The sequence below is a fragment of the Panicum virgatum genome, chromosome 7K (assembly GCF_016808335.1).
Source record: "Panicum virgatum strain AP13 chromosome 7K, P.virgatum_v5, whole genome shotgun sequence".
NCBI lineage: Eukaryota > Viridiplantae > Streptophyta > Magnoliopsida > Poales > Poaceae > Panicum > Panicum virgatum.
Window position 1 is genome coordinate 41,649,416 of NC_053142.1, and position 13,903 is coordinate 41,663,318.

Below are 13,903 nucleotides of genomic sequence, written 5' to 3' on the forward strand. Positions count from 1 at the left end.
AACCTATCATTTCATGCGCCAAACAACCTCTGATCAACCTGAAACTTTACCACGCCATTCCTAACATAGTTTTGGACATGCCAATAGAAAACCGCCCAAAAATATTACTCCTATCCTCATATCTTAATTGTTTCCGAATCGAGCTTTGCGATAAAGCTTTTATTTCTTTTTCTTAATTGTGTACCTGCTTGTGTGCGTCGTAGATCACGGTGTGAACGAGGGAGAGCCCATAGACGAGCAGTACTGCGAGCAAGCGAACAAGGACCATTTCCGCGACCCTGAACCCGAAGGACAGTACCTCGAGCAGGACTTCCCGGAAGGCTTTGAAGACGGCAAGTTCAATCCCGCCCTTTGATGCATATTTTGTCCTAGTTTTTATAAACACAACCTATTGGCCTGTTTTAAAAAATTGCATATGTTTTGATTGCTGAAAACATGGTTGGATAGCCACCCCTTGATTTGTTATAACCATTCCTTGACCACCTAGATTAATGTCTGAATGTGATTTGTTTGGACGTTAATCGCTGCTAGAGCGCTTAGGACCTTAAATACGATACAACTCATTTTATAAAAAGAAAATGTGTGAGTGTGTGGGAAGGGAAAAATGGGAAATTTTCGAAAGATAAGTTTAGACAGGATGGATGGCACTTTTGTGTGATTCGCCAAATGGTGTGCTCGTGCCTATGTGGTTGAGCAAGAAAGGGGGATATCCATCTTGTCACATTTAAGGACCGAGTTGGTGTGTCATCGCACCTAACTCCACTATCGTGCAAACCACTCGACCATTATATGGGCAACGGCTTAGCATAAACCCCACTAGTTAGTCTGATAGCCATCAGGAGAGCTGAGAGCAACGGGTGATCAAGGAGAAGGGATTAGCTCTGTGTGACTTATGCCCTGGTTACAACCTCTGTGATAGGTCAATGACCCCTTGGTGGATCTCGTGATGGCTAGTCAGGTCTAGCTAAGGTGGGTAATGGCTTTGTTGGGATCTGCACCGACACTACGGTGATCGAGCTGTGGTACCCCGCTTGTGGGTAAAGTTGCACACCTATGCAGAGTTAAAATCTATTCGAATAGTCATGCCCACGGTATTGGGCGAGTTACGGTGTGGTCACATAACTAGTGTTTCTTCTGGGAATGGACGGGTTGGCGTGAGTTGTTTTGGGAAAAGTGTCCGGCAGCTGTGCCGTGTGCTACGGCGGATGAGGAGTCCGGTAACAACTTAAAACTTGGATCCTGTGTGGATCAACACTACGTGTTACTTGGTACAAGAAAACTTACTTTGAAAATCCTTTCTTTTAAATGAACCCCTGCATCAAAATTTGCTTTCCGCAAATAAAACCCTAGCCTCATCCTTGATTTACCCTGTGCATTATATTCTGTTTATACCCCCTCCGTGGGTGTGGTTGGACTTGCCGAGTACGTTCGTACTCACCCCATTCTTAATTTTTACAGAGGAAGATCCAGACTTCGTTCCCGAAGACGTTGAGTAGAGGTTCCGTCCTGCACCCAACCTTGCCTGTGGATAGGGTCACCCACAGGAAGTTCCATATGGCACAAGACTCTGATGACCCCCCCTTTTCGTAGTTAATATCATTGTGTGGGTGTTAGTTGTTATCCTAGCGATAGTGGCGCTTCACTGCCCACTTCCGCGAAGAGTTGTACGGTGATGTACCATCTGATGTAATAAAAGTGTTATCAGCCTCCTGTGACTGATATTGTATCACTTTTAAGTCTTCTCTTATGAGGGGACGCTTCAACACCTGAGTGGCATCTCTTGTTTCCGAACATTGATTTGCAGCCACTACCGACAATGGGATCCGACCATTGCCCTTTATTTCTTACCGGTGATATCGCTAAACAAAATTACAAGGGGTTCCGATTTGAGTCCTTTTGGGTTAACATGCCTGGGTTTAAAGAGGTAATTGAGGATACATGGGCGCAGCCAGTCAACACGCAAGATGCCATCCTACGCATGCATGTCAAATTATTACGGACAGCTAAGGCCCTCAAGATTTGGAGAAGACAGAACCTGGGCAATTTGTCACTTAGGTTGGAGATTGTTAAGGAGATCCTGAAGCTTTTGAATGCGGCACAAGAACAAAGAATTCTCACACCAGAAGAGTTGGAATTCCGTAGATTCCTGAAAGCCAAATCAGTTAACCTCGCTGCCATTCAGAGATTACGTGCTAGACAACATTCTAGGCTAACATGGATACGAAAGGGAGATGCCTGCACTAGGCTTTTTATGCTGCATGCTAATAACAGAAGAAAGAAACATTTTATCCCTTCCCTAGCCACTGCCTCTGGAGTTGTCTCAAATCACCAACGGAAAGAAGAAATTATTTTTGATCACTTTGTCAATCTACTGGGAAAGACACAAGAGAGATCTCTAAGCTTTAATTGGGCTAATTTAGGCTACCAGCCTCATAACCTGAGTGAGCTTGAAGACCCCTTTGAGGATGAGGAAATAAAAAACACGGTTCTGCACTTGCCGGCCGAGAAGTCCCCGGGGCCGGACGGTTTTATTGGATTGTTTTATAAGAAATGTTGGTCGATCATTGGTAGCGATCTAACTGCAGCCCTACAAGCTTTCCATTCACTCAAAACGAGGAGACTAGAGCTAGTCAATGAAGCCAATATTATTTTGCTGCCCAAAAAGGCGGATGCAACTGGTGTGAGCGATTACAGACCGATCAGCCTCATCAACGGCCTGGCCAAGTTAATCACAAAAATTTTAGCTGATAGATTAGCGCCAAAGCTAAATGATCTAGTGTCAGGTAGCCAAAATGCCTTCATCAAAAAGCGATGCATACATGACAACTTTATTTACGTGCAAAATGTGATAAAGGCTCTACATAAAGCAAAGTGGCCAGCGTTGTTTATTAAGTTGGATATTTCCAAGGCTTTTGACTCGATTAGCTGGGTCTATCTGTTAGAAACTTTACAAGCATTGGGTTTTGGCCAAAAGTGGCGTGATTGGATAGCAACTCTATTAGCCACATTTTCATCTAGAGTTTTGCTTAATGGAACGCCCGGGAAAAAATTCAAGCATGCAAGAGGTCTGTGTCAGGGGGATCCTTTGTCTCCCATGTTGTTCATCCTAGCAATTGATCCACTACACAAATTGATGGACTTGGCAGCCCATAAGGGCCTCATAAACCAGATCCTCCCCAAAGCAGCTAAGCTTCGCTGCTCACTTTACGCAGACGATGCGGCCATTTTCGCAAACACAGACCGATCTGAATTACATAGTATTACCCAGCTCCTACACGTCTTCAATAAATGCTCAGGTCTCAAAGTAAACTTAAGCAAAACTGAAATCTTCCCCATCAGTTGTAGCGACGATATAATTTCTGAAGCACTAATCAACTTTCCTAGAAAGGTCTGCAGCTTCCCCGGAAAGTACCTAGGGCTCCCTCTTCACACACGCAAACTCAGAAGAGTGGATGTACAGCCTTTGCTAGATAAAATTGGCGGGCGATTGGCGGGATGGAAAGGGAAGATGTTGTCATCGTCAGGTCGGGAGACCTTCGTCAAATGTGTTTTAACCTCGCAGCCTATATACCACCTCACAGTCTTTCCAACTCAGAAGTGGCTCATCAAGCAAATTGACCGCATGAGGAGAAGTTTCCTTTGGAAGGGAGAGGAACCCGAGAAGGTGTGTGGTGGACATTGTTTGATAAATTGGCTAACTGTATGCATTCCAAAGGAGATGGGAGGCCTGGGGATTCTCGATCTTGAGCGGCTAGCAAGAGCTCTTAGACTTCGATGGTGCTGGTTCCGATGGAAGCACGATAGTAGACCGTGGGTTGGTCTTGACATCCCTTGTGATAAGAGGGATAGAGACCTGTTCAATGCATCAACAATAGTCAAAGTGGGCAAAGGAAATAAGGCTAGTTTTTGACATTCAAGTTGGGTTAACGGAGCAGCGCCAAAAAATTTGGCACCAAGTCTTTTTAGAAAATCAAGGAGGAAAAATTTTACTGTTCAACAAGCTTTGAACAATAATTTTTGGATTGATCAGGTATGCCCCTTACATACGGGTGCCGAGTTTAGGGAGTATGCAAATCTGTGGGAGTAAATCAGTTTACTTGAACGCAATCTAGATATTTGATGATAAGATTATTTGGAGATGGACGTCAGATGGGAATTATACAACTAAGAGTGCATATCGCATCCAGTTTGTTGGGCATGCAAGAAGACAATCCATTACCCCAATTTGGAAGGCAAAGGCGGAACCAAAATGTAAATTCTTTGCATGGATTCTGCTGCACAGAAAGATATTAACAGCAAACAACTTGGAAAAAAGAGGATGGCCCCATAACCCTTTGTGCAAACTTTGCAACACAACACCAGAGGCACCAAAACATCTTTGTAAAGACTGCCCTTTCACTTGTGCAGTTTGGGTTGAGCTGGTTAATTGGCTAAATTTGCACCAACAACCGACCAGCGGTTCGGTGAGTTCTATCTATAAATGGTGGAAGAAATGTCGAGCGATGATCGTGAAAGAGAGTAAATCCTTTTTTGACGGACTCATTATTTATTTCTAGTGGAACATTTGGAAGGAGCGCAACAGACGAACGTTCAGGCAGGAACAAAAGACCGTGACAGAGATTACTTATCTAATCAAGAAAGACGTCCAACAGTTTCAATAAGTGGTAGGAGTAGTCAACGGATTCATCCCAACCTCCTAGTGGTTTTTTTTAGTTTTTGCTGTTTTCTCCGAGTGGTGTGTGGTGCGTCTGTTTCGCGTGGGGTCTGTTTCGAGTGGGGTGCGATAATGGTGAGTTGGGTGTCTTTGTATTGTAAAGTCTTTTTCTCCTTTTAATAAAAATTCGGCAAAACTCTTGCAGTCCTTTTAAAAAAAAGAATTTCTAGTGATCTGAGCCGAGGCGCGCCGGCGCCACTGCCCGCGGGTGGTGGTAGACTGCCCATGCCCTTGCCCGCTCCGGAAACGCGACAATCCCCACGCACCCGGCGTGTCCGGCTCCGGCCCCGGCCCCGGCCCTCGTGAGTCGTGAGGCCGACGTGGACCTCCCTCCCTGGCGATATTTTATAAACTCCCGGCAGCGTCGTGTGGAGCTCAGCCATTCTCTTCGGCGGGCAGGTAGTTCAGTTCAGTGACCACTGACCAGTAGCGCAGGCAACAGGCGCGCAACGGTTGCATCTCAGCAGCATCTCCGTTCCGGGCAGCTTGGGGGTGGGTTTCTCTATCTCGCTTGGAGACTGTGTGCGACTGAGCTGAGGATGGAGAGCAGCCTGCTCGACACCGCCGCAGCTGCCGCCAGCCTCTGCGCGGCGCCGGGCGGGCGCCGCCGCGCCGGGAGCACGGCGAGCTTCCTCAGCTGCTCCTGCTCCCCCCGAGGTACGTGCATCGTTTCGTCACCGGCTGTGCTGTTCCCGGATTGCTCTCAGCCTCCGCATTCGTTTCACCAATCTGACGACGGAGCTGCCCCTCCGTCCGGTTTCGGCGGGTTCAGACTGCAGGGTGAGCGCGTCCTACTCCCATTCCATCAGCCGGATGCTGAGCGGGGTGCGGTTGGCGGCGCGCAGGAAGCTGTTCAGGGCCGACCCGGCAGACCTGCTGGGCGTCGCCAACTGGCCCGAGGCGGGCGGCGCCGGGCACCACCAGCAGCAGCAGCAGCAGCACTGGTGGGCGGCGCTCGAGCACAACTTCGTGCTGGAGTCCGCCGACGACGAGTACGGCGGGGTCGTCGTCGACGCCGACAGGCTGCCAACCGACAAGGCCGCCTTCGCGCGCTCGCTCGCGGCGTCGCTCTCCTACTGGAAGTCCGTGGTACGGCCCATCCTCCCCACTGGTCCCTTCTCTCTAGCGCATCCAAGCGAGGAGCTTTCAGTGGTTCAGTGCCTTGGCTGAATTGCGACGATTTTTTTGTTGCAGGGGAAGAAAGGGGTGTGGTTGAAATTACCAGTAGATCGTGCCGAGTTCGTTCCCTTGGCAGTAAAGGTACAAAGCTGGTCTTCAGATTCTCAGTCCCAACAAGTCCTGCCATGTTAAAATTCGGAGTGTTTTTAAGGAATAACATTCAGAATTTACTTATGATTGTTCTGAACCGCTGTCTGCAGGAAGGTTTCAAGTACCACCACGCTGAGGAATCGTACTTGATGATGACGTACTGGATCCCCGACGAGCCAAACATGCTCCCAGCAAATGCTTCTCATCAGGTTGGAGTTGGGGGCTTTGTGATCAATGATCAAATGGAGGTAAATCACATGTGCACCGTGCTTCTGGTTCGATGGGGACTGATATCTGAAAAGCTCTGTCTTTCTGAATTCTGATGGCATTCTCGTGAAAAACAGGTCCTAGTTGTGCAAGAGAAGTATTGCGGTTCGTTGCTGGATGGTGTGTGGAAACTCCCCACAGGTTTCATTCTTGCGGTAAGAATGTATTCAAGGTCGTCCTCACTGTAAACTAAGCACGATACGTGTCGCTGTTACTGAAACTTTGTTTGGTGACAGTCGGAGGAAATCTATACGGGGGCTAGCAGGGAGGTGAAGGAGGAAACCGGGGTAAGAAATGGAACTCTCTAGAACCCAGTACTTCTTTCCAATGCGTCTTCCTCGTATGGATCGATTCTCACAAGTGCTGTGATTGCGATGCGCTATGTAGGTCGACACCGAGTTCGTTGATGTCGTTGCTTTCAGGTAGTTAGTTACTGTACCTTCTTTGTCCAGCGATTGTCCAGCGATTATCCCGATATGACTGTATCTTAGTATCCCCAAACTCTAGTCTGAATTGTTGCCTCATTTGTGATGCTAGGCATGCCCACAACGTCGCGTTTCAGAAGTCCGACCTGTTCTTCATCTGCATGCTGAGGCCTCTATCGAGTGAGATCAAGATTGATGAGACAGAGATTCAGGCAGCAAAGGTGCATCATCTTTGAACTGAACCTGCCCATTAAAACATCTCATTTCCAAATACTTAGTACGATGTTCAGAACATCAATATGGGTCAGTGACATCTGCAGACAAAATTACTGACATTGCCAAACGGTTCTTTCAGTGGATGCCGCTGGAGGAGTTCGTGAAGCAGCCCTTCATCCAGGAAGACCACATGTTCCAGAAGATCATGGACATCTGCATCCAGCGCCTGCGCAAGTGCTACTGCGGCCTGACGCCGCACCACGTCGTCTCCAGGTTCGACGACCGGACGTCGACGCTGTACTACAACGTCGCCGAGCCAGAGGACGTGAACTGCAGCGCCACCTGACGGAGATGGATCGCCGCCCAGCCTATACCTTAGTAGTACGATTGCTGCTAGTGTGGAAACAGCTGATGAAACTGCAAGGCAATAGTGTTGCCGAGCCTGTAAATATATTTCTAGGACTCCAAGGCGATGACAGGATCGGTGGCTGCAGTTTGGATAGTGAATATCTGTATTCAGATCCTCGGCAATAAAGAGGTCCGAACCTGTGCGCCCGATCCAAAAACAAGAGTCGTCCTCTCGTATCAGCAAATCAGCAGTTTGCAGAACGAATTCAGACGGATCATTGCATGTAAACAAATCCAACGCGAATCGTAGTCGTAGGTGATCCAGTTTGTCCAAGTAAGCAGTTTCAGTCTGAACTCTGAACTCTGAACCAACTGAAGAAATATAGTTGTTCATCAGGCGATTTCTAGGCCGGATAGGACCTCGTGATTCGTGCCGGAGCAGAGGCACGGCGGGCCAAAGTTAGGAAGGAGGAACCGGGGGTCTAACTGCAAATATTCAGATTGCGATCGTAGATCACGCAAATAAGGAAGTAAATGAAAAATACCGAGAACTATATGCAAATATCATTTTTTTATGCAACAGGAGGTTTATAATTAGCTCATATTTAATCTTTCTAATTGGCATCTACATGGTTTATTTTAATAAACCTTTGGAATACAAACAGCCCCAAAGCCAACGATAAAGAAAGAAAGAATCTTTGTTCGTCAGTAGTCAGCACCAATTAAAAGGTTTGCTACTATGAATAAATCGCATCCCTGTCTAGTTTAAATTTATTAGGATAACAACAAGCATTTGCTCACATACAGGTTGATAATAGATCACGTCCATGTCTTTTTTTTTTGAAAAAAAAAAGATTCATTAGCAATCTAGCAACTTTAGTCTCCAGAAACACAAGGAGCAACTGTTCCATCCCTACTACTACTCTACTAGTAGTGACTAGTGGGAGAGCTGTGTGGTCATCTGGTGATCACTTTTGGCAGTGCTCCTGCCGGTTTTTCATCTGGTGATCACTTCATTCACACAGAAAGCGGTGATCACCAGCGACTAGCTCTAGCCTAACTGCAATCTCCATCGATGGAGTCGATGGTGGCTGGGGCTGGCCCTGATCAGCAGGCGGCGTGGCCGTGGGGATGGTGGCTGGCCATTGCCCTGCTCCCGCCGCTTCTCGCGCTCGCCATCTGCCACGGCAACGACGCCTTCCACCGCGCCGCGTTCGCGCTCAAGCGCTGGCTCCACGGCCGGCCGCGAGCGAGGCTCCCGCCGGGCCACATGGGCCTGCCCTTCGTCGGCGAGAACCCCGCCCTCAAGCGCTACTTCAGGCGAGCGCGCCGCCCCGACGGCTTCGTCCACGACAAGATGCGCAGGTACGGCGACGCCACGGCGGGCCTGTACCGGACGCACCTGTTCGGCTCCCCCGCAGTCCTCGTGTGCTCGCCCGCGGCCAACAAGCTCGTGCTGCAGTCCCCCGACAGCTTCGGCGTGTGCTGGCCCGCGCCGGATCTCGTCGGCGTTTCGTCCATCCTCAACGTCGACGGCGCCCGCCACGCCAGGCTCCGCGCCTGCGTCGTCGAGGCGGTGAACCGGCCCAGCTCGCTGCGCAGCATCGCGCGCGCCATCCAGCCGCGCGTGGCTGCGGCGCTGCGAACGTGGGCGCACAAGAGCACCGTCACCGCCGCCGTCGAGGCCAAAAAAGTGAGCGAACGATCTGAACAACAGCAGCTATCACGAATTTCGTTTCAGTTACCTCGTTAAATCGCCTCTTCAATTATCGACTCTCACTGTGCAGGTCACGTTCGAGATCATCTGCAAGATGTTCGTGAGCATGGAGCCGTCGCCACTGACAGAGGAGATGGACGCGTGGTTCGCCGGCTTGCTGGGCGGCCTCAGGGCGTTCCCGCTCGATCTGCCAGGAACTGCTTTCCGTCGAGCTCTCACGGTACAGACCTACAATCCTACAGTCTCGTTAATCGAGATCGATCAATCTGTCAGCGTCAGGTACTACTAGCCATAAGCTACTTGGTTTCTGAATCCTGACTTGGAATGGTGTGCCTGACTGTAGTGCCGCCGCAAGTTGAGCGCGGTGTTCAGGGATGAGCTGCGGAGGAGGAAGGAAGGGGCAGACGGTGGCGAGGACCTGATGAGCGCGCTGATGCGGACGGAGGACGAGAGAGGGAGGCTGCTCAGCGACGAGGAGGTGGTGGACAACATCGTGTCGCTGGTGCTAGCGGGCTACCAGTCCACTGCCTCTGCTCTCATGTGGGCTGTCTACCACCTCGCCAAGACGCCACATGCCCTTGCCAAGCTCAGAGTAAGCTGACTGCTCACGAGCTTCGTCTTTAGCTGTTCATTAGTCAGAGCTCCATGTGAGCTCTAAAATAGCTGTGCTATTTTTTTAGGAGGAGAACGCTGCGATCAGCAGAGACAAGAATGGGGAGTTCATCACCCCTGACGACATCCCAAAGATGAAATACACTGCTAAGGTAGCACTGACTATCAATGCAACTTCCTAATACCGCACAAATAGTTCTACTAGTACTATTTAGCACTGAAAATTTTGGCACTCCCTTCTTTACCTAGTCGAGTATCATGATCGGAGGAATCTTGCTGTCTCAGGTTGTCGAAGAAACACTTCGAGTAGCTAACGTCGCGGCAATGGTTCATCGTGTAGCACTCAAAGATGTCGAGTACGGAGGTTACACCATACCTCAAGGGTGGAGGGTTGTGGTCTGGCTGCGGTCACTGCATACGGATCCCAATTACTACGACGATCCGCTAAAATTCAACCCCGACAGATGGGAAGTAAGTTCAGTGTCTCCTTCGCTTCATACAAAACATACAGAACACAGAGAGTTTCTTTTTCTAGAAAATACGGCAGGAGCACTGCTCGTTCATATAAGAAGAAGAGAAGCAAGCCAGTAGAACACAGAGTTAGCTAGCTAATGACACTGAATTTTGATATGGGCGAAATGGCCAACCATGATGATTCGACAATTGCACATTTTTTAGAAACCAGCAAAGCCAGGTACATACCAGGTGTTCGGAGGGGGGCACAGGATGTGCGCGGGGAACATGCTCGCAAGGCTGCAGCTCATTATCATGCTGCATCATCTATCCGTTGGCTACAAGTAACTCCCTTTAACTTGTCTGCAAATCGCTGTTCACCTGGAGAATTTATTTACAAAAATTCAATCACATCTGCTTATTGTCTTGGTTGGACTTGTTTTTCAGATGGGAGTTGCTTAATCCTGACGCGGAAATAGTATACATTCCACACTCATATCCTTCCGATGGGGCTCTCATTGCCATCAGTGAACTATGAGTAGCAACAGAAGGCTTCCCATTGCTTCAAATCCAAAGCATCGAATCAGATGTTTGAGCTGTGCATGTGCCGTCTGCCGTGCGTGAATTGAGAAAAGCAACGGTCTACTGCACACAAAAGAATCATGCCATTTCGCACATCAGAAGCCCACCACTTTCCCCCGATTCTGCAATCTACATGCCTTGTCTGGAATGTATGATCAGGTCAGAGATTCAGACGCCTTCAAAAAAATCTCAGAAATTCAGACTGGTTCATGTTCGTGTATCCGAAGCACCTTTTGATACTAATTCTTTTTGTAATATCTGAATCACCACGATGCAGTATGATTCTGCTCTGTATGCACCAGCACACCTGGGCGGTAGCTCTGTTAGCAGCGACGGGATTCCTCTGACGTTGAGGACACCGTGACGTGGGCACGGTTACTAAAATGTTTTTCCCCTATAATTAGCGGTTACTAAAATGTCAGAGGAACTGCTTCCCTGATAGCAAAAGTGCAGCAGTACAATTGGTCGCTACTATTCTACTGCCCGTCTTCGTGGTCAATAACTTCACTGCAGGTCCGATACCTGGAATTTAGACCTTTCTCTGCCTTGTCAAACAAAAATTTCAAACTTTTGAACAGGGAATAAAAGGAATAATGCCCTAATCTAGGTCGATGCGTCAGTAACGTGGCAGTACGTTAGAGAAACCCACTCCCGGGTGCAGGCCTGAAGGTATCGGAGGATCAAGACATTGTTTGGTTCCACATAATTTTTTTAAATTCATGTCACATCAAAAAGAATCTTATCATTTTGGAGTATCAAATAAAATTTGTTTATAATTTTTTTTACAGCTGAGTGCTAATTCGCGAGACGAATCTAATGAGCCTAATTAATTCATAATTTGCTACAGTGATGCTACAGTAACCAATCGCTAATCATGGATTCATATATCATTAGATTCGTTTCGCAGTTTAGCCTTAAAGTTCTGCAGTTAATTTTATAATTAACTTTTATTTAATACTTTTTAATACAGTGTACCACTATATCCTGGCGGTAGACTTTCCTCCGCGGTTCGTGAAGGAAATGTTCAAATTTTCGGTGATCCAGATCACCCATGTCCATTTGAGCAGCTTTGTTGCTAGCATATCGCACATTCCAACACACGAAGGCGCGAGTTCGCTGAAGCTCTGTTCAATTCCGTTAAAGAGATTGACTTGGTGGTGAATTGTATTTCGCGTTTCTTCCATCACACTCGCTATGAGCCTGTGACATGGAAGTTGTTTATTTGACGTGTGCTTGCTGAATCCACCTAAACTCCCTTGCTGCACTATCAGCACAAACTTGTTAATGAATAAATTTATTATTTTATTATTTGGCCAACAAACGGAGCTTCCACGTTCGCTCTCAAGGCCTAAAAATTCCCACGTTAATCAGAGAAAAATAAAAATCACCCATCTATTATCTTATAATTTAACCAACAAACAGAGCCTCCACGTTCGCTCTTAAGGCCTAGAAATTCTCACGTTAATCGGAGAAAAATAAAAAAATAAAAATTACCCACTACTGTCATTACGATAAAAATTACCCACCAATGCTATTATAAAAAATTAAATATAAAATATCATTTAGCTATGTATCAGTTACAAATATATACTATTAATAAAAACTAAAGATAACAACAATCAATCAAAATAAAATAAAAATAAGAATAATTATCTGCATAATATTATTAAAGCTCAACAAATCAAATTGTTATTATAGGTAGATCATAGTTGAATTATTTTAATCAACAATAAAACATAATTTACGATAATGAACAAGATGATGTATGGTAAAAAAATAGTATAACATTTAAGTAAAGATACAACGACATGTAAATTTTTAAATTTTCAATACTAGCTGCGCAAATGCGCGGGCTATACGCCTAGTTGCATGTGTATACATTGAAAAGAAACCCACGTTTCCCATCATCAAAACTAATAAACAGTGATGTACACGCTCACCGGGCTACACGCCAACCAAGCAAATCTCCCACACGAAAAACGTACTAAAAGCAAATCAAATCCGCTCATCCGTCGACGCCTTCCTTCTTCTCCGACCACCCACCGCACCCACCTGTGCAGGAGAGGTGAGACCAGCGGAAACCTCACCTCGAGCCATCCATGGCCGCCTCCGGTGCCACGGACGACGAGGTCGTCTTCGAGGCCGCGCACCTCATCCGTATTTTCAGGAGCGGGCGCGTCGAGCGCTACTGCGGCTCCGACCCATCCCCGGCCTCCACCTACGCCGGCACCGGCGTCGCGTCCAAAGACCGCGCCATCTCCCCAGACGTCGCCGTCCGCCTCTACCTTCCGCCGGCAGCCAAGGACGGTGGGGGCAGGCTCCCCGTCCTGGTCTACTTCCACGGCGGCGGCTTCTGCCTCCTCAGCGCCTTCAACGCCATCATCCACGGGTACCTCAACTCCCTCGCGGCGCGCGCCCGGGCCGTCGTCGTTTCCGTGGAGTACCGCCTCGCGCCCGAGCACCCGATCCCCGCCGCGTACGAGGACTCGTGGCGGGCGCTGTGCTGGGCCGCCTCCCACGCGTCCGGCGCCGGCGAGGGGGAGGAGGCCTGGCTCGCCGACCACGCGGACTTCTCCCGGCTGTCCCTCGGCGGCGAGAGCGCCGGTGCCAACATCGCGCACCACATGGCCATGCGCGCGGGCGCCGAGGGGCTCCCCGGGGGCGCCCGGATCAGCGGCGTCGTCCTGGTCCACCCCTACTTCCTGAGCGACGCCAAGGTGCCCTCCGAGGAGAGCAACCCCGCCATGGCCGACAACTTGGTGAGGATGTGGGCCGTCGTGTCCCCGGCGACGACCACCGGCCTCGACGACCCGTGGATAAACCCGCTCGCGGGCGGCGCGCCGGCGCTGGCCGGGCTGGCGTGCGGGCGCGTGCTGGTGTGCCTCGCGGAGGAGGACGTGCTCCGCGACCGCGGCCGCGCGTACTGCGAGGGCCTCCGGGCGAGCGCGTGGGCGGGGGAGCTGGAGATCGTCGAGGCGGCCAGGCAGGGGCACTGCTTCCACCTGTCCGACTTCACCTCCGGCGATGCCGTCAGGCAGGACGAGGCCATTGCCAGGTTTCTGAATCTGTAGAAGAGACCCGTGTGCCCGTGTCATCGTGGGTCTTTCCGCAGCGCAGTACGCGAGCTGCTTGTATACATACATGTCGTGTATCCTATATGACTTGCGTTTGGATTTGTTTGGCTGAAACGTTTACGAGATCATGCTGTCGTTCAATACATTGCGGAGTCTGTGATCATCAATTGCTCCGAGAAGGGTTTTGTGATGAATCAATTCAATGTACATACACACTGCACACGTT

At 49.0% G+C, this 13,903-nt stretch overlaps 3 protein-coding genes across 3 annotated transcripts; all 3 read left to right on the forward strand.

Moving 5' to 3' along the window:
• Positions 1-4,900: 4,900 nt before the first annotated feature.
• On the forward strand, positions 4,901-7,508 carry LOC120642670 (nudix hydrolase 8-like). The gene is made up of 9 exons (XM_039919236.1): positions 4,901-5,371; positions 5,487-5,803; positions 5,909-5,974; positions 6,094-6,231; positions 6,328-6,405; positions 6,487-6,537; positions 6,638-6,672; positions 6,788-6,896; positions 7,031-7,508. The coding sequence occupies exons 1-9, from the start codon at positions 5,254-5,256 to the stop codon at positions 7,235-7,237; spliced, it is 1,119 nt and encodes a 372-aa protein (XP_039775170.1). The 5' UTR covers positions 4,901-5,253; the 3' UTR covers positions 7,238-7,508.
• A 579-nt stretch (positions 7,509-8,087) lies between these two features.
• LOC120642671 (ent-kaurenoic acid oxidase 1-like) lies at positions 8,088-10,882 on the forward strand. Its single transcript, XM_039919237.1, has 7 exons — positions 8,088-8,932; positions 9,027-9,176; positions 9,300-9,548; positions 9,637-9,720; positions 9,854-10,039; positions 10,247-10,365; positions 10,469-10,882. The coding sequence occupies exons 1-7, from the start codon at positions 8,315-8,317 to the stop codon at positions 10,557-10,559; spliced, it is 1,497 nt and encodes a 498-aa protein (XP_039775171.1). The 5' UTR covers positions 8,088-8,314; the 3' UTR covers positions 10,560-10,882.
• Positions 10,883-12,559: 1,677 nt separating this feature from the next.
• On the forward strand, positions 12,560-13,820 carry LOC120642672 (2-hydroxyisoflavanone dehydratase-like). The gene has a single exon (XM_039919238.1). It carries the CDS (start codon positions 12,703-12,705, stop codon positions 13,672-13,674), a length of 972 nt encoding a protein of 323 aa, XP_039775172.1. The 5' UTR covers positions 12,560-12,702; the 3' UTR covers positions 13,675-13,820.
• The last annotated feature ends 83 nt before the right edge of the window (positions 13,821-13,903 follow it).

Bases quoted from the DNA above. Each gene is read 5' to 3' on its own strand.
- LOC120642670 (XM_039919236.1), top strand. From the start codon at position 5,254: ATGGAGAGCAGCCTGCTCGACACCGCCGCAGCTGCCGCCAGCCTCTGC. The intron at 5,372-5,486 runs GTACGTGCATCG...CGGCGGGTTCAG, and splicing joins CTGCTCCTGCTCCCCCCGAG to ACTGCAGGGTGAGCGCGTCC. The intron at 6,673-6,787 runs GTAGTTAGTTAC...TTGTGATGCTAG, and splicing joins GTTGATGTCGTTGCTTTCAG to GCATGCCCACAACGTCGCGT.
- LOC120642672 (XM_039919238.1), top strand. From the start codon at position 12,703: ATGGCCGCCTCCGGTGCCACGGACGACGAGGTCGTCTTCGAGGCCGCG.
- LOC120642671 (XM_039919237.1), top strand. From the start codon at position 8,315: ATGGAGTCGATGGTGGCTGGGGCTGGCCCTGATCAGCAGGCGGCGTGG. The intron at 8,933-9,026 runs GTGAGCGAACGA...CTCACTGTGCAG, and splicing joins CCGCCGTCGAGGCCAAAAAA to GTCACGTTCGAGATCATCTG. The intron at 9,549-9,636 runs GTAAGCTGACTG...CTATTTTTTTAG, and splicing joins ATGCCCTTGCCAAGCTCAGA to GAGGAGAACGCTGCGATCAG.